The sequence below is a fragment of the Mauremys reevesii genome, linkage group 1 (assembly GCF_016161935.1).
Source record: "Mauremys reevesii isolate NIE-2019 linkage group 1, ASM1616193v1, whole genome shotgun sequence".
Classification (NCBI taxonomy): Eukaryota; Metazoa; Chordata; order Testudines; family Geoemydidae; genus Mauremys; species Mauremys reevesii.
In genome coordinates this window covers 121,535,924-121,559,407 of record NC_052623.1, presented here as the reverse complement: position 1 = coordinate 121,559,407, position 23,484 = coordinate 121,535,924, and the positions used below count along the sequence as shown (strand labels likewise).

The 23,484-nt window shown below is 41.2% G+C and overlaps 1 protein-coding gene across 9 annotated transcripts in view; it reads right to left on the bottom strand.

The window, feature by feature from the left end:
• The window catches only part of AFF3 (AF4/FMR2 family member 3), a 561,464-nt gene that overhangs the window by 237,844 nt on the left and 300,136 nt on the right, over positions 1-23,484 (bottom strand). For all 9 annotated transcript variants that reach the window (XR_005597307.1, XR_005597308.1, XM_039533253.1 and 6 more), the window contains one exon: positions 17,625-17,669. Coding sequence is in view for 7 of the 9 variants with exons in the window: in XM_039533253.1 (XP_039389187.1) it covers positions 17,625-17,669 (45 nt within the window). In the remaining 2 variants the exon portion in view is untranslated. The remainder of the gene's footprint in view (positions 1-17,624; positions 17,670-23,484) is intronic.

The following is a 23,484-nucleotide window of genomic DNA, read 5'->3' as shown; positions in this document are numbered from 1 at the left end:
AGGGTGGGGGCAGCGTGTGGAGACAACTCCCCCAGGCGCTGCAGGAACATGCCGGCCACTTCTGGGAGTGGCACGGCATGGAGGGAGGGAGGCAGAGTGGGCAGGGAGCCGCCTTAGCCCTATTGCTGGCACATCTCTGCGCACCCCTTGGGAGGAGGGAGGCTGTGGGTCTCTGTGTGCTACCTGGGGTGGGGGCAGCACGCGGAGATGCCTCCCCCCTGCCAGGGGCGCACAGAGACGTGCCAGCAGATGGCTGCTTCTGGGAGCGGTGTGGGGTCACAGGCCATGGTATGCACCGCTGGCCAGGACTCAGGGGCAGGTTGTCAGATGAGATTTGTCCTGCATTTTGGGGACCTCCCTCTTGTTGGGGGCCGCATGCCACCGCACGGTTTGTTTCATGGTAAATCCACTCCTGACTGTGGTCCCAGGGCTATTAGATTTTGTGGGGCCCCTGGGGGTTTGGAGTGGGGGAGTGGGCTCAGGGCTGGGGCAGGGGATTGGGGTGCAGGGCGGGGTGCAGGCTCTGGCCGAGAGGTGCTTATTTTGGATGGCTCCTGGCCAGCGGTGCAGCATGACTAAGGCAGGACCCCTGCCTGCCCTAGCTCTGGGCGGCCGTGCTCCCCAAGGTGGCCGGCATGTCTGGTCCCTAGGCAGAGGGGACAGGCCACTTTGCATGGTGCATGCTGCCCATGCCCACAGGCACCGCCCCCGCAGCTCCCATCGGCCGCGGTACCCAGCCAATGGGAACTGCGGAGCTGGGGGCGGGGGAGCATGCAGAGATTCCCTGAATGACCCTTGCCTAAGGGCTGCAGGGGCACATTTTAGAGCCGGCACTCGCAGTTCCAGGCCAGATGAAAAGAAGCAGCGGGCCACATCCAGCCCGTGGGCCTGCGGGGCCCCCCTTAGCCCGAGACCCTGGGCTGCAGCCCCTAAACCCCCTGCATTAATCCAGCCCTGCTGCTAGGGTGGCACAAAGTGGCTAAAAGACCAAAAGAGAATTTTCAGTTTTAGAAAAACTACACCTCACTGGAATTAAAAAAGAACGAAAAGGAAACAAGAAGAAATCTGTGAAAAACCCAAGTGATGTTGCAGAAAGCTTGAAGCACACAAGCATCTTTTACAGGAGGATATGATTTGGATCATATAATTAGGTGCTTAAGCTATGCTGCCCAGGGGAAGCCTACAATGCTTGTAAAAACAAAACTGAGCTCTTGCCCAATTTCTCATGAAAAATTTCTCTGCAGAGCCTTGTCTTTTTTAGATTATAGGGCTGCTAGAGCTTTCAGCTTCCAGACTTGGTGCATGAGAGAGAGAGAGAGGAGAACTAGCACAGCAGCAGCTATATTTATCAGTCTATTCTGCTATTGATACATACATACCTGGCTCCCATTGACTATAATGAAAGTTATACTGACATACCAAATACAAACTAGACCTCTGAGGATTTAATACTTACTAACAACGTGTCTAAAGAAACATTACCCTCTTTTTGTCCATTCTAAAGTATTTCATTTCTTCATTAATACTGATTAAGTTTGTAAGGGGAGGCACTTCTAAAAAACAACTGACACCAAAAAGCCATATGGATAAATTAACAAAATATGTAGTTAATTTAATAGATATAATTTTCTCCTCTGGGACTCTCAGACTTTAAGGTCAAAAGGGACCATTATGATCATCTAGTCTGACCTCCTGCACAATGCAGGCCACAGAATCTTACCCACTCAACTGTAACAAACCCCTAACATATGTCTGCGTTACTGAAGTCCTCAAATCGTGGTTTAAAGACCTCAAGGTGCAGAGAATCCTCCAGCAAGTGACCCGTGCCCCACGCTGCAAAGGAAGGCAAAAAACCTCCAGGGCCTCTGCCAATCTGCCCTGGAGGAAAATTCCTTCCCGACCCCAAATATGGCGATCAGTTAAACCCTGAGCATGTGGGCAAGACTCACCAGCTAGCACCCAGGAAAGAATTCTCTGTAGTAACTCAGATCCCACCCCATCGAACATCCCATCACAGACCATTGGGCATATTTACCTGTTAATAATCAAAGATCAATTAATTGCCAAAATCAGGCTATCCCATCATACCATCCCCTCCATAAACTTATCAAGCTTAGTCTTGAAGCCAGATATGTCTTTTACCCCCTCTACTCCCCTTGGAAGGCTGTTCCAGGACTTCACTCCTCTGATGGTTAGAAACCTTCATCTAATTTCAAGTCTAAACTTCCTAGTGTCCAGTTTATATCCATTTGTTCTTGTGTCCACATTGGTACTAAGCTTCAATAATTCCTCTCCCTCCCAGATATTCATCCCTCTGATATATTTATAAAGAGCAATCATATCTCCCTCAGCCTTCTTTTGGTTAGGCTAAACAAGCCAAGCTCTTTGAGTCTCCTTTCATAAGGCAGGTTTTCCATTCCTCAGATCATCCTAGTAGCCCTTCTCTGAACCTGTTCCAGTTTGAATTCATCCTTCTTAAACATGGGAGACCAGAACTGCACACAATATTCCAGATGAGGTCTCACCAGTGCCTTGTATAACGGTACTAACACCTCCTTATCTTTACTGGAAATACCTCAGCTGATGCATCCCAAGACTGCATTAGCTTTTTTAACGGCCATATCACATTGGCGGCTCATAGTCATCCTGTGATCAACCAATACTCCGAGGTCCTTCTCCTCCTCTGTTACTTCCAACTCATGTGTCCCCAATTTATAACCAAAATTCTTGTTATTAATCCCTAAATGCATGACCTTGCACTTTTCACTACTAAATTTCATTCTATTACTATTACTCCAGTTTACAAGGTCATCCAGATCTTCCTGTATGATATCCCGGTCCTTCTCTGTAGTAGCAACACCTCCCAGCTTTGTGTCATCCGCAAACTTTATTAGCACATTCCCACTTTTTGTGCCAAGGTCAGTAATAAAAAGATTAAATAAGATTGGTCCCAAAACTGATCCCTGAGGAACTCCACTAGTAACCTCCTTCCAGCCAGACAGTTCACCTTTCAGTACGACCCGTTGTAGTCTCCCCTTTAACTAGTTCCTTATCCACCTTTCAATTTTCATATTGATCCCCATCTTTTCCAATTTAACTAATAATTCCCCATGTGGAACCGTATCAAATGCCTTACTGAAATCGAGGTAAATTAGATCCACTGCGTTTCCTTTGTCTAAAAAAATCTGTTACCTTCTCAAAGAAGGAGATCAGGTTGGTTTGGCACGTTCTACCTTTTGTAAAACCATGTTGTATTTTGTCCCAATTACCATTGACTTCAATGTCCTTAACTACTTTTTCCTTCAAAAGTTTTTCCAAGACCTTGCATACTACAGATGTCAAACTAATAGGCCTGTAGTTACTTGGGTCACTTTTTTTCCCCTTTCTTAAAGATAGGAACTATGTTAGCAATTCTCCAGTCGTACAGTACAGCCCCTGAGTTTACTGATTCATTAAAAATTCTTGCTAATGGGCTTGCAATTTCATGTGCCAGTTCCTTTAATATTCTTGGATGAAGATTATCTGGGGCCCCCGATCTAGTCCCATTAAGCTGTTCGAGTTTGGCTTCTACCTCCGATGTGGTAATATCTACCTCCATATCCTCATTCCCATTTGTCATCCTACCATTATACCTAAGCTCCTCATGAGCCTCATTAAAGACTGAGGCAAAGTATTTGTTTAGATATTGAGCCAGGCCTAGATTATCCTTAACCTCCACTCCATCCTCAGTGTTTAGCAGTCCCACTTCTTCTTTCTTTGTTTTCTTCTTATTTATATGGCTATAGAACCTTTTACTACTGGTTTTAATTCCCTTTGCAAGGTCCAACTCTACATGGCTTTTGGCCTTTCTCACTTTATCCCTACATGTTCTGACCTCAATAAGGTAGCTTTCCTTGCTAATCCCTCCCATCTTCCACTCCCTGTAGGTTTTCTGCTTTTTCTTAATCACCTCTCTGAGATGCTTGCTCATCCAGTTTGGTCTACAACTCCTGCCTATGAATTTTTTCCCCTTTCTTGGGATGCAGGCTTCTGATAGTTTGTGCAACTTTGACTTGAAGTAATTCCAGGCCTCCTCCACCTTTAGATTCACAAGTTCTTCAATCCAATCCACTTCCCTAACTAATTTCCTTAATTCTTTAAAGTTAGCCCTTTTGAAATGAAAAACCCTAGTCCCAGATCTATTTTTGTTTATCCTTCCATCTAGTTTGAACTGAATTAGCTCATGATCACTCGACCCAAGGTTGTCCCCTACAACCATTTCTTCTATGAGGTCCTCACTACTCACCAAAACCAAATCTAAAATGGCATCCCCTCTTGTTGGTTCTTCAACTACTTGGTGAAGGAATCCATCAGCTATCACATCCAGAAAAATCTGAGCCCTATTATTATTACTAGCACTTGTCCTCCAGTCTATATCTGGGAAGTTAAAGTCTCCCATGATCACACAATTCCCATTAGTGTTTACTTCATTAAAAACATTAAAGAGGTCTCTATCCATATCGGATCCTGGCAGCCTGAAGCACACCCCAAGCACTATCTCAGGGGAAGCTCTAGTCACTTTCTTTCCCAATGTGATTTTTGCCCAGACAGACTCTGTCTTATCCATTCCATCACTGCTTATTTCTTTACAGTCTACCTCATCACTGATATACAATGCTACTCCACCACCTTTGCCTTTATTTCTGTCTTTCCTAAACAGCACATAGCCTTCAATACCTGTACTCCAGTCATGACTACTATTCCACCATGTTTCTGTATCTCTATAATATCCAGTTTCACTTCCTGCACCAGTAGCTCTAGTTCCTCCATTTTGTTACCTAGGCTCCTCAATTCAACATCCATGTCTGAAGTCAATGAAGGTTGGATTGGGGATTATAGTGTTTTTAATCTGGCACTTTCTTGCTTACTTTGATCTATGAGGCGGGGTAGCTCAGTGGTTTGAGCATTGGCCTACTTAACTGAGGGTTATGAGTTCAATCGTTGAGGGGGCTACTTAGAGACCTAGGGCAAAAATCAGTACTTAGTCCTGCTAGTGAAGGCAAGGGGCTGGATTCAATGACTTTTCAGGGTCCCCTCCAGTTCTATGAGATAGGTATATCATCATATATTTATATTTTATGCTGAATTCTTGGGGTTGTAATGAACCGTCATATATGCACACATAAAATGCTATGAAAATTAATAATGTCTTGAATGTGATTGATATTTGTTCAGTATCCATGAGTAAATAACTCAATAATATTGACGAATAAGGTCTGTGGAAAACCCACACAGGTGGTACTAAGCCCATTTTCTATCCCACCAAGTTATTGTAGCTATGCTGAAGAGAGTTTTTTCCCTCAAGGGTAAAGCGCCGGCCTGACAATTTCCTATATAGCATTACATCGTTTTTAGTAGATGTTGGCATGTCAGCCCTTTTCTTTCTGCATTACTTCAACTGTAGCCAATATTCATGTAAATAATGTATCTTTTCAAAAATAAACTCAATCTGGTGACAAAAACACATCCACAAAAACTGTCAAGTAGTAGTAGTATTATTTGTGCTATGGTAATGTCTAGAGGACTCGGTCAGGATCAGGGTCCCATCCAGAGTGCTAGACATTTTTTTATAGTAGGAGTGCTGATGATGGAAACCATGGGAACCAGGTATTTAGTGTTTATTATTACTACTTCAAGCCAGGCGATACTACCGCACCCCAAGGTTCCAGCACCACTGGGTCTCATTGTTCTAGATAGTGTGAATACACACAGGGAAAGATGGTGCCCACTCTGAGTAGCTTACATTTCAAGGACTACAGATCACACAACTTACTTCATAAAATGGTGACACAAGACAAGAGTCGGTAAGACTGAAAATATAGTATATGGCAACTAACCCTAATGAGATGGGACTGGTCCTGTGACTTTATTTTTAGTCAAAATCTGATCAGTATTTCACTCAGTTCTTCTAAACATGTTTTACTTAAAGCCCCAGCTTGTCCCCAGCTCCTGGTGACAACTGACTGCATGAAAATCTCATCTCTCATTTAAAAAATGGTTGCAGAAAAAAAGCACAAAATGTATCCTAAGTGCATCCAAAGGGCTCAAAAATCAGAAGGAAAAACTCTTATGATTATCAAGCCAATCTCATGATTGTGTGCAGCCTGATTTGTGATTTTTTTTACAGTTTGAAATATTGTAAATACTCAACTCTTAAAAAGAACAGTTTACTCACCAATACCTAATATATTGTGGAATGTAGCCTGGCAAGTGAGATAGGACAAGTTGAGTAATCTTTAGAGTAACTTTAATTTTCTTTTAACAGGCCAGTCTATTTCCCTGCAGTTTCCTTTAAAATATTTCTGCTGAATTAAGTTACATTTTAACTCATCTGTTTCTCCCAAATTTGAGTAACAAAAGAATTTTCTTCTCACTTGCAATGATTTCCATGTGCAGAAAGTGACACCTCTCCAATTATTTACAATACGAGTAGTCAGGCCTGCATGTGAAAAAGCAGTGATGAGAGTTCCAATTGGACATTTTCAGTCTTAGAAAGACATTTGCCACATGGACATTTTCTATGTCTCAGATTCCCTCCACCCACGAAAATACGTGGGGTCTGATGAGATTGGTGAGGCAAGACCTGAGAGTTTTCAGTGTCAGCTGTGACTAACCCTACCAAAAAATTTTTATACTGGCACATCAATCTATTGCATTAAAAATAGGCTTTCAAAGGCATGTCCTATTATTCAGGGGATGGAAGTTTATCTGTCATCCTGCACTGGCACAAACTAGGACAAAAGAAGATGAAGAAAATAGGAAAATCCAGCATTACTGAACAATATAGTAAAGAACAACATTTAGGTATCTTGCTTTAACTACGCTCCTAGAGTTTCCAGTTGAAGCAATGGAGAATCTGAACTACTTTAAAAAAATAATTTACAAATTAATGAAAAATAAATATACTTTATAGAAGGCAGTTTATTGTCACCACAAGCTTCATCAGATGATCCTGTCATTGCAAGTCAAATCTTATCGCATACACGGCCCTTGTGGTCTCAGTTATAGATGAAACATACTGGTAGAGGTGGAAAGTAGACTCCATTTCTTAAAGCTGCCAGCTAATGGAACAAAACCACTATCTTAAGGCAGTGGAGAATTTGCTCTACGAAACCCAGACTTTATCTTTTTTTCTTTCATTAGGAACCAGTTCCTTAACTGGTGTAAATCTGCATTGTTCTATTGTCTCCAATGGACTTAGGTCGGCATACACAAGATGAAGATCTGGCCGTATATCATTAATAACCCAGAATCACTTTTATCTAGCAGAAAGGAGCTGATTTGTACATCTTGCCTGGGTTAGTAATATATTCTAAAGACAGGAAGAAATAAATATTTTATTTTTTATACCAGCGAGACTTAGCCTCTCATTCTGGGTTCTCCCTTGTTTTATCAATCAGGACTAGGACATATGCAATTACCCCATGGTAGCAATTTAAATAATTAGTTCAATCATGTAGGCATGGGGGGGGTGTGTGTTCATCAGCCCCCATAAGTGCTGGCTTGCTTTTTTCTTATGCCAGCTCTCCGCATATCAGCGCATATCCACAAAGAACTCTGAACTCCACCTGAGAGACAATGACACCCTGCAAGTAGCTCTTAGGAGGTTGGGACAGAATGATAAAATCTTCACTGATAACCAACCTCTAGTCTCAGAGATTGAGAGAGCAAGTATTAGTTTGAACTTAACAGTTATTGAAATGGTTTTGTTAATGATTCCGTTGTTTGTCAGATGTACTGAGACTGAAGAAAAACTGAACCTAAATGGTTAATGCACTAATGTGATGATGCTACTGGTTCAATTCTCAACAATCATCTTGTTGGAGCATTGTATTTGAAAACTGGCACCAGGCTAGTGTATACCGGTAATTTAGCCTCCTGTGCAAGGGAACTGTATGAGAGAGCAGGGAGCATGGAATGAAGTTAATAGGCTAGCGTTATAAAGCTCACATGTAATTCTCAAACTACAGCTGATTGGTTTAGAGTCTTTTCATCATTTTTAGCAGTTTATCAAATGGCGAAAGTGCAAACGTTCAAAGCAATGTGTGGGAAATTAGCCATATGACTCCTTATGATATTAATTGGTGTGTTTTCCTAAAAGATATACTGAAGGAAAAGTCTGAGCCCAGTGTAGACTATCAGAATAAAAAATAAGAATGAAAATACTAGTCAACTTATGTTATAATCATTTTTGGTGCACTTCTGTTTATTTGAGGGGGAGCAATAAAAAGAATAGACATGAAAAAGTAGCATGATCAGTATCCATTAGTTATAATAGATGTGCTTTGGTTGCATTAAAATATACAGTATTATTAATAAAATATTATGAAACTTCTTTAGAAGGATTATTTGAATTATTAAAATGAATATTTTATGCATCTGGTGCATTTTTTAAAATGTTTGGGTTGTTGCACTGTATTTCATGTGAGTCAGTGTTCTATTACTTTGGAGAGTAGTGGACAAGAAATAAATACTTGGCATGTAAAATATTCATATTGTAACTTTTCCTGACTCTGCACCCTCCCAGCCTTTCCAAAGTTGCCTCACTTTGTCTAGATTGTGCAGCTCCCCACTGGGCAATCCTGATCCCAGGAAGTTGGTTGGAATTTTTCCATTTACTTCAACAGGAACAGCACTGGGGGCTGAATCTGCATCTTCATCCTCCTCCCAAACCACCTCCAGCAATTTCTTTCCAGCAGTGAGACTGCAATAATGTACTCTGGTAGTTCAAGGTATCTATTGATCCAACAGCACCAGTAAAGTGGGTCTCATGCCACCTGCATGTTTCTCCCTCTGCTTTAGAAAGCAAGATGAGTATTTGGAAATATACTGCTCATTACCATATTTGTGTAGTGTAAATCTTCACATGTCCAACAACACCAGGAGCTTAACTGAAGCCAGTGGAATCTTATATTCATTAACATTTATAAAGCAGCAATCCACAGTTTGTTGAACTAACATCCAACTTTTTAAGAAATTGATTTTTCTCTCTTCTAAGTATCGACACATCCTCCATTGTTTAAAATTCAGAATGACCGTGTGTTTGGTAGGATCTCGCCTTTTTCGCAGGTTTTTTTGTTCCTGGAGACAGTTTCTAATTTACCTTTTACTTTTGTTTTTAATTCAATCAGCTGATGGTGTGCAGTTGATCTCACTGATGCATATGACTGCTGGAGTTTAAAATAGCCTGAATATTTGATGACTGACTCAATGCTTTCAGCTAGAGAATTAGTAAACTTGCTACTAATCTAAGGGATCCAATGTGAAAATGAAGAAAACAGAACACAAAATCTACATTTTAGCCATTTTTTTTATTTATTTCTTTTACTTAACCAAGGAATCATACTGTCTTGCATACTTGGATTAGTTTCATAGTGCAAAGGAAATGGTGTTAAATTATTTTCAATGTCCCAGCTATTAAGTGTCAGAGTTTTATAAATGGAGGCCCTAGGGCCACATATATTTGCATATTTGTGGAGATGTCTGGTTTGGAGTCCCATTGGTATAAAAGAGACAGGGCTGCTGGAAAAATGTGCTCAGTCAGGACTCCAAGCCTTTGGAATTCACTGATCTCTGCTTTCAATCCTCCCCAGAAGAAACACTTACCCCTGTATCCCATATCCCTTCTACACAGCTTTACTCCTCCCCCTGCCCCGCCCTCTGTGTTCCTCTAAACAATGTTTCTCTTCCCATGGAATCCATCCAGATACTGTTTTCACCTACCCCTCTTATCCAAAAACTTCCTTATTCCCATCACCTTCTCCTGCCTATCAACCCTCTGCTGTCTCCCTACTTCCTTCATACCCTGCCAAGCACTCCCTACTGCCTCCCATCCCCCTATATGCCCCTGGTCAGCAATAAGATGGAAGAATCCTTCTGCTGACCTAGTTGCATCTACAGTGGCGATTAGGTCGACCTAACTATGTCACACAGGGCATGACACTTATAAAGTCTGCAGATGATACCAAGCTGGGAGGAGTTCCAAGTGCTTTGGAACACAGGATTAAAATTCAAAATGATCTGGACAAACTGGAGAAATTCAATAAGGACAAATGCAAAGTACTCCAACAGGACTCCACTGGCCATCACATACAGTTCCCAACTAAAACCCCTCCAACGCATCATCAGGGATCTACAACCCATCCTGGACAATGATCCCACACTTTCACAGGCCTTGGGTGGCAGGCCAGTCCTCGCCCGCAGACAAGCTGCCAACCTGAAGCATATTCTCACCAGTAACTGCACACTGCACCATAGTAACAAACCTCGATGCCAACTCTGCCCACATATCTACACTGGCGACACCATCACAGGACCTAACCAGATCAGCCACACCATCACCGGTTCATTCACCTGCACGTCCACCAATGTAATATACGCCATCATATGCCAGCAATGCCCCTCTGCTATGTACATCGGCCAAACTGGACAGTCTCTACGGAAAAGGATAAATGGACACAAATCAGATATTAGGAATGGCAATATACAAAAACCTGTAGGAGAACACTTCAACCTCCCTGGCCACACAATAGCAGATCTGAAGGTGGCCATCCTGCAGAAAAAAAACTTCAGGACCAGACTTCAAAGAGAAACTGCTCAGCTTCAGTTCATCTGCAAATTTGACACCATCAGCTCAGGATTAAACAAAGACTGTGAATGGCTTGCCAACTACAGAACCAGTTTCTCCTCCCTTGGTCTTCACACCTCAGCTGCTAGAAGAGGGCCTCATCCTCCCTGATTGAACTAACCTCGTTATCTCTAGCTTGCTTCTTGCTTGCATATATATACCTGCCCCTGGAAATTTCCACTACATGCATCCGACGAAGTGAGTATTCACACACGAAAGCTCATGCTCCAAAACGTCTGTTAGTCTATAAGGTGCCACAGGACTCTTTGCTGCTCCATTGATGAAGGAACAATCAGTCGCACACATACAAAACGGGAAATGACTGCCTAGGAAGGAGTACTGTGGAAAGGGAGCTGGGGTCATAGTGGATCACAAGCTAAATATGAGTCAACAGTGTAACGCTGTTGCAAATAAAGCAAATGCCATTCTGGGATGTATTAGAAGTACTGTAACCAAGACATGAGAAGTAATTCTTCCGCTGTACTCTGCGCTGATTAGGCTTCAACTGGAGAATTGTGTCCAGTTCTGAGCGCCACATTTCAGGAAAGATGTGGACAAATTGGAGAAAGTCCAGAGAAGAGAAACAAAAATGATTAAAGGTCTAGAAAACATGACCCTATGAGGGAAGATTGATAAAAATGGGTTTGTTTAGTCTGGAGAAGAGAAGACTGAGGGGACATGATATCAGTTTTCAAGTACATAAAAGGTTGTTACAAGGAGGAGGAGAAAAATTGTTCTTCTTAATCTTTGAGGATAGGACAAGAAGCAATGGGTTTAAATTGCAGCAAGGGAGGTTTAGGTTGGACATTAGGAAAAACTTCCTGTCAGGGTGGTTAAGCACAGGAATAAATTGCCTAAGGAGGTTGTGGAATCTCTATCATTGGGGATTTTTAAGAGCATATTGGACAAACACCTGTCAGGGATGGTCTAGATAATACTTAGTCCTGCCATGATGCAGGGGACTGGACTAGATGACCTCTCAAGGTTCCTTCCAGTTCTATGATTCTATGACATTTTTCACAGCTCTGAGCGATATAGCTAGGTCAACCTAAGTTTTAGGTTTAGACAAAGTCTGAGTCACAACAAGTTAGAGTTAAGATTTCATAAATGTTTTTCCTTTCAGCAAAAACACTAAAAATCCAGGAAGTCACCAGTTAAATCTACATTAACAGCCAGTCCAACCTCATCTCATACATTCTTCAACTCCAAAAGAAACTCCAGCTTCCAATATATCAGATGTGGGTGACAACAGTAAAATTAATGGAGATGTAGGGTCTGATTCACTACTATTACTCCAGTTTTCAGTAGATGCTACAGCAAAATGCACTTTTACCCAAAATCCCAGCACTCATTACGAAATGCACAGTACAACACAGACTAATCAAAGTCAATCAGAATCAACCAAAGGGATACTATGACTCTCGCTTGGACAGCCCATGGTTTATGCTGAGAAACCTTGCAGGATGGTTGCAGGGAGTTCTGAGGAATACTGAGATAGTAAGGACACGGAGGGACAGAGTTAAGATTCTGCACATATCCTTAACTATGGTTTTCCATGCTTTTTCCTGTGTTTTTTAAAACTTTGCCCTTCACTTAGAATGTACAAACTGGCAAACATTTGCTTTCCATAACTACAATGCTCTAAGAAGGCTTGAAGTTTCCCTAGCTGTAGACTCAAATGTTTGTATAGCCTCCATGTGGGTGAAAACATGATGCTTCTGGTACAGCCATTATACTTTGATGTAGCTGATGTAAATTGGTGGATGAAGTAAGATCAGGACTAGGATTCTTGCAGATCTTAGATGTCCCTTGCAGGGCTTATAATCTCAGCAGAAGTCTTTGCATTAGTTTGAACTGCTAAAGGGGTTCCTATGGCAATTTAAATACCCACATGAATCCTTGCAGTTGTGCACCATTTTTGTGGCCTTCAGGTACAGATTTCCTAAGTTGCTGTGCAGTCTGATTTGTGGAATTACAAACTCTATGCAGATCTCATAGGTTTGGATAAAACATATAAAATAATTTCAGACTTTAACCACCACATTCCACCTTGCCTATGTATATTCAAAAATTCAAGACAGCACAAGGTTTACTAGTCTTGGGCACTGTCAGTGCAAACTAAAAGCTCAGTTCATGCTGTAAAGCACTGACCCATCAACAGGGCAGGTTAAGGAATGCTGCCCCCTAATAGGGGCCCTGGGAGGTACTGTGCCTCAAGAAGGAAGAATGATTTCTGCAACTCCAGGTATACTAGGGGACCCCTCTTGATGGGGTGCTACATTCCTTAATGGGCTGCAGCTGCAGCACATCCTTCCTGCTACTGCTGGCCTGCACAAGAAGAAGGGAGACCGGACTGTGGCTCCACCTCCCAACCACTCCTGTTCGGTGGCTAGCCAGAAGCAGCTGTTATACTCAGGGGAGCACAAGGACTGTTCCTCCTTGAGCTTTCTCCCATCCCTATTCATCTGCACAGGAGCTGTCCCTGTTCTGAAAGAAGGCAAATCTTTGTTGTATTATGTGGGCTCAAACAAAGTATTGAAACACCATTGCTTAAAAAAAATACTGTTTCTGAAATCCAAGAAATCAATGCTATATCTGATTTGTCTGTCCAGTATAATGAAAGGCTTTGGTGGAAAGTAGCTGATAAAGTTAGGATTCTGGTAAATTACAAAATGAGTATCATCTCTCTTTCTCTCTCCCCCTCTATGTTTAGAAAGATATTGATATACATACCTATCATTACTGAAAGTGAAGACAACTAGCTTATGTTTGATACAATGGAGAAGGGGAGCCAGTGGAGGAATGCATAGAAAGGGCTGACATGGGCAAAGTGAGAGGCTATGAAAATGCCCTTTGTAGCAGCAGCAGCATTCTGAATGGATAGGAGTGGAACAAGACTGCATTTGTCAATGCCAGAAGAATGGAGGTTGCAGTAATTGAGATGCAAGATGATGAGCGTTTTAGCTGTGGGGATGGACAGGAAAAGCTGTGTCAGAGGTTATGCAGAAAGAATCTGCAAGATTTAGATACAGCCTGGGTATGAAAACAGAGAGAGGTCTAACAGAGAGATTATGGGCTGGAGTGACAAGCAGGATAATGATATTGTCCATAATGGTTGAGAAAGAAGGTGTGAGGGAAGGGTTTGGGGGGAGGCTCTGTTTTAGCTATACTGAGCTTGTGCTGACAACGAGACATCCATGAAGAGTAGTTGAGAAGTTTGCCTTTTGAGTTGTGCAGCTTTTGTTTATTTTGGTTGTTTCATCTCCTCAACTCAAATCAATTTCAGTTTATTTACTGAATTTTCAGCATGCCTGGTCAGAGTTAAGGACTCTCTATTTATCGCCTAAACACTGTGTTTCAGGGTTCTTAAACCTGAGTAGGTGGGCTGAAAATTGAGTAAATAGGATGAAGAAGCGTGACACAGAGATTGCTTGGCAAAGGGTTCCCTGATCTTTGCAAACAACTCTCACCTCAGACCTGGCAAACTCATTACACCAAACAGGTCTTGCACGATACTTATCCATAGAGAGTAATGTGTAAGGTGTCTACAGAAAGCTCATAACTTGTCAACACTCATAACCACTGTGAGATGTATGTACAGGTAATAATTAAGGAATAATGTATGAATTCAAATGAACGTGGGCTTTATGGACTTGGATAAAAAGTAAAGATTAGTCATCAGGATGTCTCAGTAATGGCCTATTTGGGCAAGGGGGAGATGTCACACTGTCCTGTCTGGCTGATGGTTAGCCGGTGTTTAGCTTGTGCAATACTATGATTTTGAATGGGAAACCATCAGCAGGAATGACAAACAATCAAAACCACTTAAAGGTAAAAAATAAACTTTACAACAAGACAGGGATTCACCCTATCTATGAATATAAACAAAGGACTGTTTTCAGAGTAACAGAGTGAGGGGAAGGACACTCCATTCACTGAGGAAACCCCTTGAGGAGCGGTGGGGCAGGAGGCACATTCATGAGTGCTTGGATCTTGGTTTGTCCAAAACCAGACAGTTCTTCAAAATATTGACCCTTTGGGGGGAAAATCTACTTTATTGCATAGGAAAGGTAACTATTAATAAGTGTGTCACTCAGGTTCACATTTTATGTTTTGGTGGTTTTTTTTTGCATTGAAATCACGTGTTTCCACCACTCTCTCTTGTTTCTAGTTAAATCTTTATTCTTTCTTAAATAAACCTACTTTTGTTTGATCTTCAGTGCTCACAAGTGCCATGTGGTTTACAGGAGTGGTGGTTTGAGGTAAAAATTGTAAATTGATATACACTACACCTTTGGGTGCAGAGGATCTGGAATTTCTGTGAGTAGCCAGTGTCAGGGACTAGATATCACTGGGAAACAATTCAAAGGGGGGTTGGGTATTGAGGTGCATTGATTATTAACCTGCAAGGTGAAGGAAGGGTTGGCATAAGCCCAGAGGAAAGTGCTTGAGTGACTGAAGGACTGGCAGTGTCATGGAGCTGACATCCAGCTACCACAAGAAAAACTTCCTCTAGCTGGGGGCAAAAGGGATAACAAGGTGACTCACAGTCCTGAATACCCCGAGAACCGTCACAAGAAGGTTGAGGATAAGGTGCCCAGTGTAACTTTATTGAAGTCTGTTAGGTTACACTGGGGTGATTTTGGTTCGGGGTCAAAATTTCAGGAAGAAACAAGAATGATGACGAAATGAAACCAAGAGAACCTCTTAATAACCTCTTAATTAGTCAGTATGCAAACAAACTCCTTATTAGCGCATATGAAGCCCTAATTGTTTGCTTCAGTAGAATCGTTCTGACAACATCAGCAATGGCCATTTTATAGTCTTTTCATTTTAAATAAAAATATTAAAGTTACATTTGGTTCCCATAAGTAGATGATCCTATTCAAATGAGGATGGTTTTGGAATGTGGTTTTGGGCAGATGAATCCTGCAGCTTAGGAATGTTACGATGTGCAGTATCAGAACAGCAGAGAACTTTAGTTTTTGTGTTCACATGCTAAGAGGCAAATCCTGCCTTAGATTCCAAGCTGCAGAAGGTCCCCTGGCAGCAGCATTGGCGCAGCTCCACTCTGCCAACGGGTGTGTTTGTATGTGTGTATGTGAAGATTTCAGTGGGCACTGCAGGTCATGTTCACATTGTTCAGCTTCACGGTGGCTCCCAGCTTGCCAATGTGTAAGAAAGGGAGGTGACAGTGTATGGGTGAGTCCAAGATTCTTGTGCTGTGTGGGTGTTTGGGTGGCAGTGGCTTCTGTGGAATAGCTCTGTGGGCTGGAAAGAGGAAAATTACTCCAGATTGCGTCTGTCCAGCTCCTGAGCTGGTTACTCTGGCAGGGCACTGAATTTGCCCTTAAGTGTTTTCTTTCCCAAGCACCCCTTCTTTGGAGGAAGATGTAGTTACATCTAACATCATGACCTGTGGGAAGGAAGCAAGAGGTCATGGGGAAAATTGCTTATGGTGGATTTTTCCCCTCTTAAATCCAAAATGAAATAATTTGTGAGCAAATTCCTCCTTAAAATACATTTTACTATGAAGATTTCAACACTAATTCTCCAGGGGAATGTGAAATTAAGGGGGCGGGGGAAGAGAAAGAGAGAGAGAGAGAGAAGCTGTCTTTACCATTTTGAGACTGCACCTTCCAATCTCTCATTATCCAGAGTACTTTGTGCCTCAACTCTATTGTCTTATAAGTCTGTGTAGCTCCTTATGGAAGGGACTATGTCTTCCTCTATATTTCTAAACCAATCATGCTGTCTACACTCTTCTCCTTAAAAATTAAACAAAAGTGAGATTAAAAACTGCAACTGTTCTCTTTAATTTTCCTGCATAAAAAAACCTATGAAAGTGGGTGAATTAGACTGACATCCACCACCCAGTGCACACTGAAAATGTAAAAAAGTGTTTATGATTTATTTCCTACCTAATTTGTAACAAAGCAACAGGGACCAAGGCTATAGAATTATGTAATATGCATTTCATCCTCCGAAAAGACTACTCTATAAATGGTAGCTAAGTAAAAGCTCTGCCAATACAGTTAAGAAATCCATCATAATCAATCTTCTAAAAATTATTTGTCCAGACTGAGAATTAAAAGATGTATTTAATAAATTATGCACTGTAGAATTTTAACCCAAATAATATGTAATTCTGTAATTCTTAAACCATTCCAAAAGAAGTGCGTATACAATGTTCAAGAGGTAGAAACACAGTAAAATAAAGGTGTTTTTACTGAAGTTTTGGCATGCCATCTGGTCTAATTTGTCTTGGTGCTCTATTCAGTACAATATCAGCTTTCAAGAAAATGTAAATTACTAGATGACCACTTTAAAAAGAGAACCCATAAAATAGGAGTCAAATATATATGGAAAAATCACACGCTGCTTTTAAGTTTGCCTACTTAAGAAAATATCCAATATCAAAGTATATTCAAGCCTAGATGAGTCCAGAAGTGAATTAATTTACTCCATGAATGCAAACTAGAAATTATTGTGATAAAAGTGATAAAGAAATATAGTGATGACAAAATATGGAAATAACTTTGCCAATATTGTATGTTGTGATTTATTAATAGACATAATGACATTTATAACATAACCATATAATGGATTTTAATTAAATCCAAGTAGAAAAAGACCCTCATGGATACCCTCCACCCCCCAAAGTTAAGTTTTTTGACAGTCATGATTAATGGTAACACACACATTTCATCGTTGGTAAACCTGAAACGTACTTATACATTACAGTCCCAATGTCTGCTTCCTGGTGAATGTATGGTTAGTCAGCAACAGTGAAATCCAGTGCACAAGAGGTTGTTTTTACATGTTTTACATGTTTTCTAGAAAGGTGACATCTAAAAAAGTAAACCAGTACTAAAGTAGGAATTCTATCTAAACTTTCTCTTTCCTTCTTTAGGGTAAATTTAATGAAATAATAACCGAACAATTAAAGAGTTCCTACCCGCAAAATTTCTTCAATACAGCTGTTATCTCCTGTTCCACTCTCCTGTAAACAAAGAGGAAAATACTTTTAAAGTAAGAAATAACAAATGGCTGGTTTGAGGATATGTGGCTATGTGAGATATACTCAAGACTTGGGTACATTTTCAAGTCAATGTCAATTGTTTCTAGCATCAGAATACTGGTGGTGTGTTAAACTAAAAAATATTTCATACTTTTTCTGTACAAAAATACAATTTTTTAAAATGTTTATTCTTTAAATGAGTGACCACAATATATTTTTATTTAATCTATAAGATTCTGGTTGCATTTACTTTAGGTGTGGTTCATTTCACTTTGAGTATATGTTATACATACAGGTAAAATATTTACTGTATATACACAGACCTAATATATTTACTATGAATTTATTTACAATAAATTAACAACAACAGACTGGCTCCTTCTTGTAGGTAAAACTCCCATTGGTTGCCCAGGGTAGTTTTGTTTCCATAAGGATTAGGCCCATTACTGACTACAGAAACTTTCATGGAATCAAGTGTTTAAACTGGAGCTGTGTTCAATGGGTAAATAAGAGGTCTAACAGGACCACTCAGGGTATGTCTACAGTGCAATGTAAGCCCAGCGTTAGTTCAACTTGAGTTAGCAGACCCTGGGTTTGTAACCGAGGGCATTAGCATCTACACTCATTTGTAACCCCTGGTTAGGAACTGTTGAACCGTGGATCCCAACCTGGGACTCCAGTGTCAACACTGCATTATGCAGACCCAAGTGCAACAATCCATATTCCAGACTTTCTAATGCCCTCCCAAAAAGTGGTTGGTTTAGCCCTTTGTTCATGGTACAGTGTGAGAAAACTTGACTGTCCACCAAACGTGACTATCCAGAGGACAAAGAAAGTCAGACCATGGGATTGTGGGATACTTTTGACGGACTCCCAGAGTATGAGTTCAGTGGAGCTGAGTCTACACTGCAGAGCAATACGGCTTGAACCATGGGTCCCGGTTTGACTCAGGCTGAGATCTTCCACCCTTGTGGGGTCCTGGGACCCTGGGTCTGAGCCCTGGGATAAGCACAATTTGTGTGTAGATGGAAAAGGGGTTAGGCTTGAACCTGAGTTTGTACCCTGGGCTTACCCTGCAGCATAGACTTAACCATAGTGAACACTTTACTCACAATTGTGAGGAGTTACCTATACAGACAGTGGTGGATTAGCCACTGGGCTAATGGGGCCCGTGCCCAGGGGCCCTGGCCAATTTGGGGGGCCTAGAAAAACAGGCATACCCCCAACCCACTCCTGCCGGGGAGCGGGATCGAGGCACAAGGGATTGCCCCACTCCACCTGCCAGCAGAGAGTCAGGGCATGGAGGCTTGTCCCGCTTTGTCTACCCGATGCTCCTGCTGGGGAGTGGGGGAAGCTCCAGCACCTGACCCCACTCCCCGTCAGGAGCAGCAGGTGGGGTGGGGGTGGGGGGTGAACTGCAGACAGAAGGGGTGAGGAGGGGCCTCACAAGGCCCCATAAACTCCTAATCCGCCTCTGTATACAGGTCCTTAAGCCCATCCCTATTCAGCAAAACATCCAAGTACATGTTTAACTTTAAGCATGTGCCCAAGATTCATTGAAACCAGCGGAGAATGAGGTGCAGTGGAATCTCACTCTGCTATCCCCATCCCCTCCCTTGACCCAACCCCCCGTCTCCCATTTCTGCCCCAACATACCCTCTTCCTTCCTTATGCTGTGCAGTGCAGCTCTGCTAAGGCAAGCAGCATGGACAAGTGGGGAAGCAGGTGCAGGAGGCAGTCTAGCTGCCTCTGCCAGCTTTACATGACTTAGAGATTCCTGCTAAACAGGGGTAACTTTCCGGGGGACGGGGAGGGTGTCTCTAAACGTTTAAATTCACTTTACACTGCAGAATCCACTAAGTTAAATGATTTCTGCTTATGCAGAACACAGTGAACTCAGCAGATGGGAGAATCTGGCCCTGACTCTTAACAATGGGAGAAAAAATAAATTTGTATTTATTGTTATTATTAATAATTCCTTTTGAAGTGAGCTAGGAATTTTGGCTCACATCTTTGAAGGTGATTAGTGATTCTGGATGCCTAAATGTTCAGGTGTCCAATTTGAGATACATACCTGATCTTCTGAAGTGCTGAGCACCTGCCCTCTGAAAATCAGATCCCTCTAAAGCGTCTCAGTTTAGGCACCTAAAATCACTAGCCACTTTTTAAAATGTATGTTTTTCATACTTACATGGTATAGTTAGCCAAATACGGTTTGCCCTACTCCTGTATGTTAATACCATGGTTCTCCCAGAAGACATGCTATGTGCAGTTCTTAATACAATAACCATGATCGTGTGCTTCCTGGCAGAGGGGAGGGAGGGTTTGAATTAATATGCTCTGGAAGTCTAAGGGGGTAGCAAAGTCAGAATTAAGGCAGACATATACAAGCAGAGAATAATTTATGTTTCATAATTTTTTGTGGCTGTTATTTCATGCCAAGTTATAGGAACTCATGAGTCTTTTATTGTCAGCACTCCTGAAAATTTTTGCTGAATATGGCCCTTAGTTATTAAATAAATGAATTGTCTTTAACTCTTTTGCTGTAATACAGTTTGTCATCTTAAAAGTCAATAGGAGTTATGCCATTGACTTCAACAGAAGAAGAACGGGTGCAACATAAAGCGCCTTTCAAGAATTATTCATATTTGACAAATCACTGGTTAAAAGGAACTACAGTCAATTGCAAATAGCCCTATTCTGAACTCATCATTGCAACAGATGAATCAAAGAATGTAATATGCTGCTTTTGCTGTTACTGGAGTAACAATACAACAGACACTGCTAATAAAGTTAACACTAACAAGAAAAAACACGAAGAAAAATCACAAAATTCGGTGGACTTTCTTCTTTCCCTTCATTAGCTGATTTATTTTTCTCCTCTTCATGGATTCCCACCTTCCCCCAAAACCCTGTTCTATGCTTAGTCATCACACCACCATCATTAACAGTTGAGCACACAAAGCCCTATTGGCATAGCACATGACTTGTTTGCAGAGCAGCGAATCTGCTGCCCCATCAAAAAACTACAATTCGTATCTGTTCTCACTTGACACAAGAAGACATAAGATGTCATCTTCTTGCATAATATGATGACCCCAGATGCTGCATTATTGGTTAAGATCAAAACACTAAAGGTGAATAGATGAGATTTGCTTATAACCCGATTCAGAAATTATCTGTTTTGTGTTTTGAAATTAAATCTCTCTCCTCCAAGTGTAATCAAATACATTTGAAAATATTCACCGGTAACAGATTTGTCCTTTCTACCGCCATGGAACTAAGCCAAAAATGTTGTCCCCTGGCCCATTACACTTTAAGGCAGAAAATAAAACCACTTTCCTTCTCACAGTTCTATCTCGATCCAAGTGATCTGGTAGCCTTCCAACAGGTGATAATGAAACAGAAACACAAAGTCCAGGCAAACAGAAGCAAACATTATTTGAAAAAAATCTTCTGTGTCCCCTTTTCTCTCCATCTTCTGAACATTGTTGTCCCATTGTCTTGCCCTATTAGTACCATACAACACCACCGATACAAGTGTATCTAGAAGTTCACACTGCATTACATTTTTTTCTACTTTGCAAAATGGCACTGACATCCACAAGTCTCTGAGCTCAGCATGCTGAATTTAACTTTGCAACAATATTTCAATAAAAAATTTACATGGTGGTAAATTCCACCTACAATTTGCATCAAGAGGCAATCTGTTGGAGGGCTTGCAGGGAAAGAGGAACATACTTGCAAATATGGTGGTTGTATCCAGGATTTATATGGTTTGGGGAGGAAATTATTAAAGAGATTAATCTTATAGCAAAATACCAGCTTTCTAAAGATCCTCTGACCTGTTTACTTAATGCTCCAGTAGAGGATCTACATTTTAAACAGAAAGACAAATCAATTAATTTTTATGGTTAGTATTTAGACTTTGTATTGCGTACTGTTTCAAAAATGTAACCCCTCTGACTCTGGAATTGTGGTATGGTAAAATATGAACTGTCTTGTAATGGAAAAACTTTCACACCAAGAACGTACACAAGAGAAGGGCCAAAAAGGGGTACTTAGAAATGTGGTCACCCTTTTTAGTGTATGCAGAAGAGGAAGGCTCCCCAGCAAGCAGGCCAGAATCTTAAGATGGGTGCTTTGAATATTAATCTGATCCTGAATACATAACATACAATGTAGTATGTTAATGTTTTATTGTAACTTTGCCTTATTAAAAGTTTTTTTTTAAAATAATCTATTATTTGCATGCAGTAAATACTATACACTTTCATCTATTTACATGGCTAGATCTGCCCATTTTAAATTGCATTCTGCTTCTACTATTATTTCAATGTTTACTACATGACCTTGTGCCTGAATACATTTATATAAAAAGTGCCCATAATTTGAACGATGTAATAATTTCTCCCTCTTGATAATGTACATACAGCAAAAGATTTGTGCAATGTACATTTTAATTACTCTGTTTTGGGGGGTTTTGTGAGGTTTGTGGGTGTTATTTCATGCTGAATTGCTGAGCTGTTACTAACTTATTATTTATACTAGCTTTGATGAACTCATTTGCCTATCATTGCTTTTTGAAATCTATCACAACAGACTCGCCTCCCTGAACCTCAATGAACTATCAGTGAAATGCTGGCAACTCTAGTTCACTTATCAAAGGCAGTGGGCATGATTCTTTTAGTTCTTTGATGCTTTTCCCATTACCTTCATTTCTCAGTCAGGGCAGCCCCTCAAAACACCAAACATTTGTACGCACACACACACACAGAATCTGGCAGGAAGATGTGAGGATCTGCAGCCGAGGATAACAGCAGTTATTACTGAAGAAATAGCCAGGGGCATCACATCATTGATAACACAAGGAGCTAATTACCATGCAAAGCACAGAGTGCTGTAAGAAACGAGGCTGAATAAAGACTACCCTGAATTCTTGGGACATGGGATGTAATTGCAAGAAAGCTACATCTGTACATATTTTATTTTATACATTCCTCATTTTGTTTTCTTACCAACAGCTTTCACAGAGTGATCTATAAAGGAACTTCTATTAAAAGAATTCCCTGATTATGAGAGTTTTCCCCTCCTCTCAAATCTTTACACTGAAAAAAGGGAGAACAATCTACCACGGCAATCTAGTTTAAATTTAGGCTACGTCTACACTTGGAGCTTGGGGTGTGATTCCCATCTTGCGCAGACATGCTCACACTAGCTCTAATCAAGCCAGCATGCCGAAAAATAGCAATGTAGCCACTGTAGCATGGGCAGCAGCGAGTGGCCGCCTGGGCAGAAGGAGTAGGTGGAGCACTAGTAAGATCAGAGCTAGTGCAAGTGTGTCTACATGAGCTGGGAATCACACCCCTAACTCCAAGTGTAGTGTAGACGTAGCCTTAGTGTAAGAGATTGTTATGGCAAAAGTTTGTTATATCATTATTTGTGTTGCACTAAGTACTTCCACTAACTCTTTGCATTTTGCACTTATTGCATTTTGTCTTCAGTGTAAGTTAACAGTTATTAAAATATTTTAAATGCTGAGTTATACCCAGTTTACCTCCAATCAGTCTGGGTCCTTCTTGCCATGCTGGCATTAAAAAGCTAGACATCAGCAACCAGCTTGGTGTCAGCTGGTGGTACATTTGGGGTCCTTTCTAAAGTGCGTTCCTGACTGAAAGGATTCAATACGCTGTTCTGACACCCTCCTGATACATAACTGCCTATCTACTCACAGTTCCACCCCACACAAACACTGTAATAGGCTGAAACAATAGGTGGAGGTTACAGTATCAAGCAA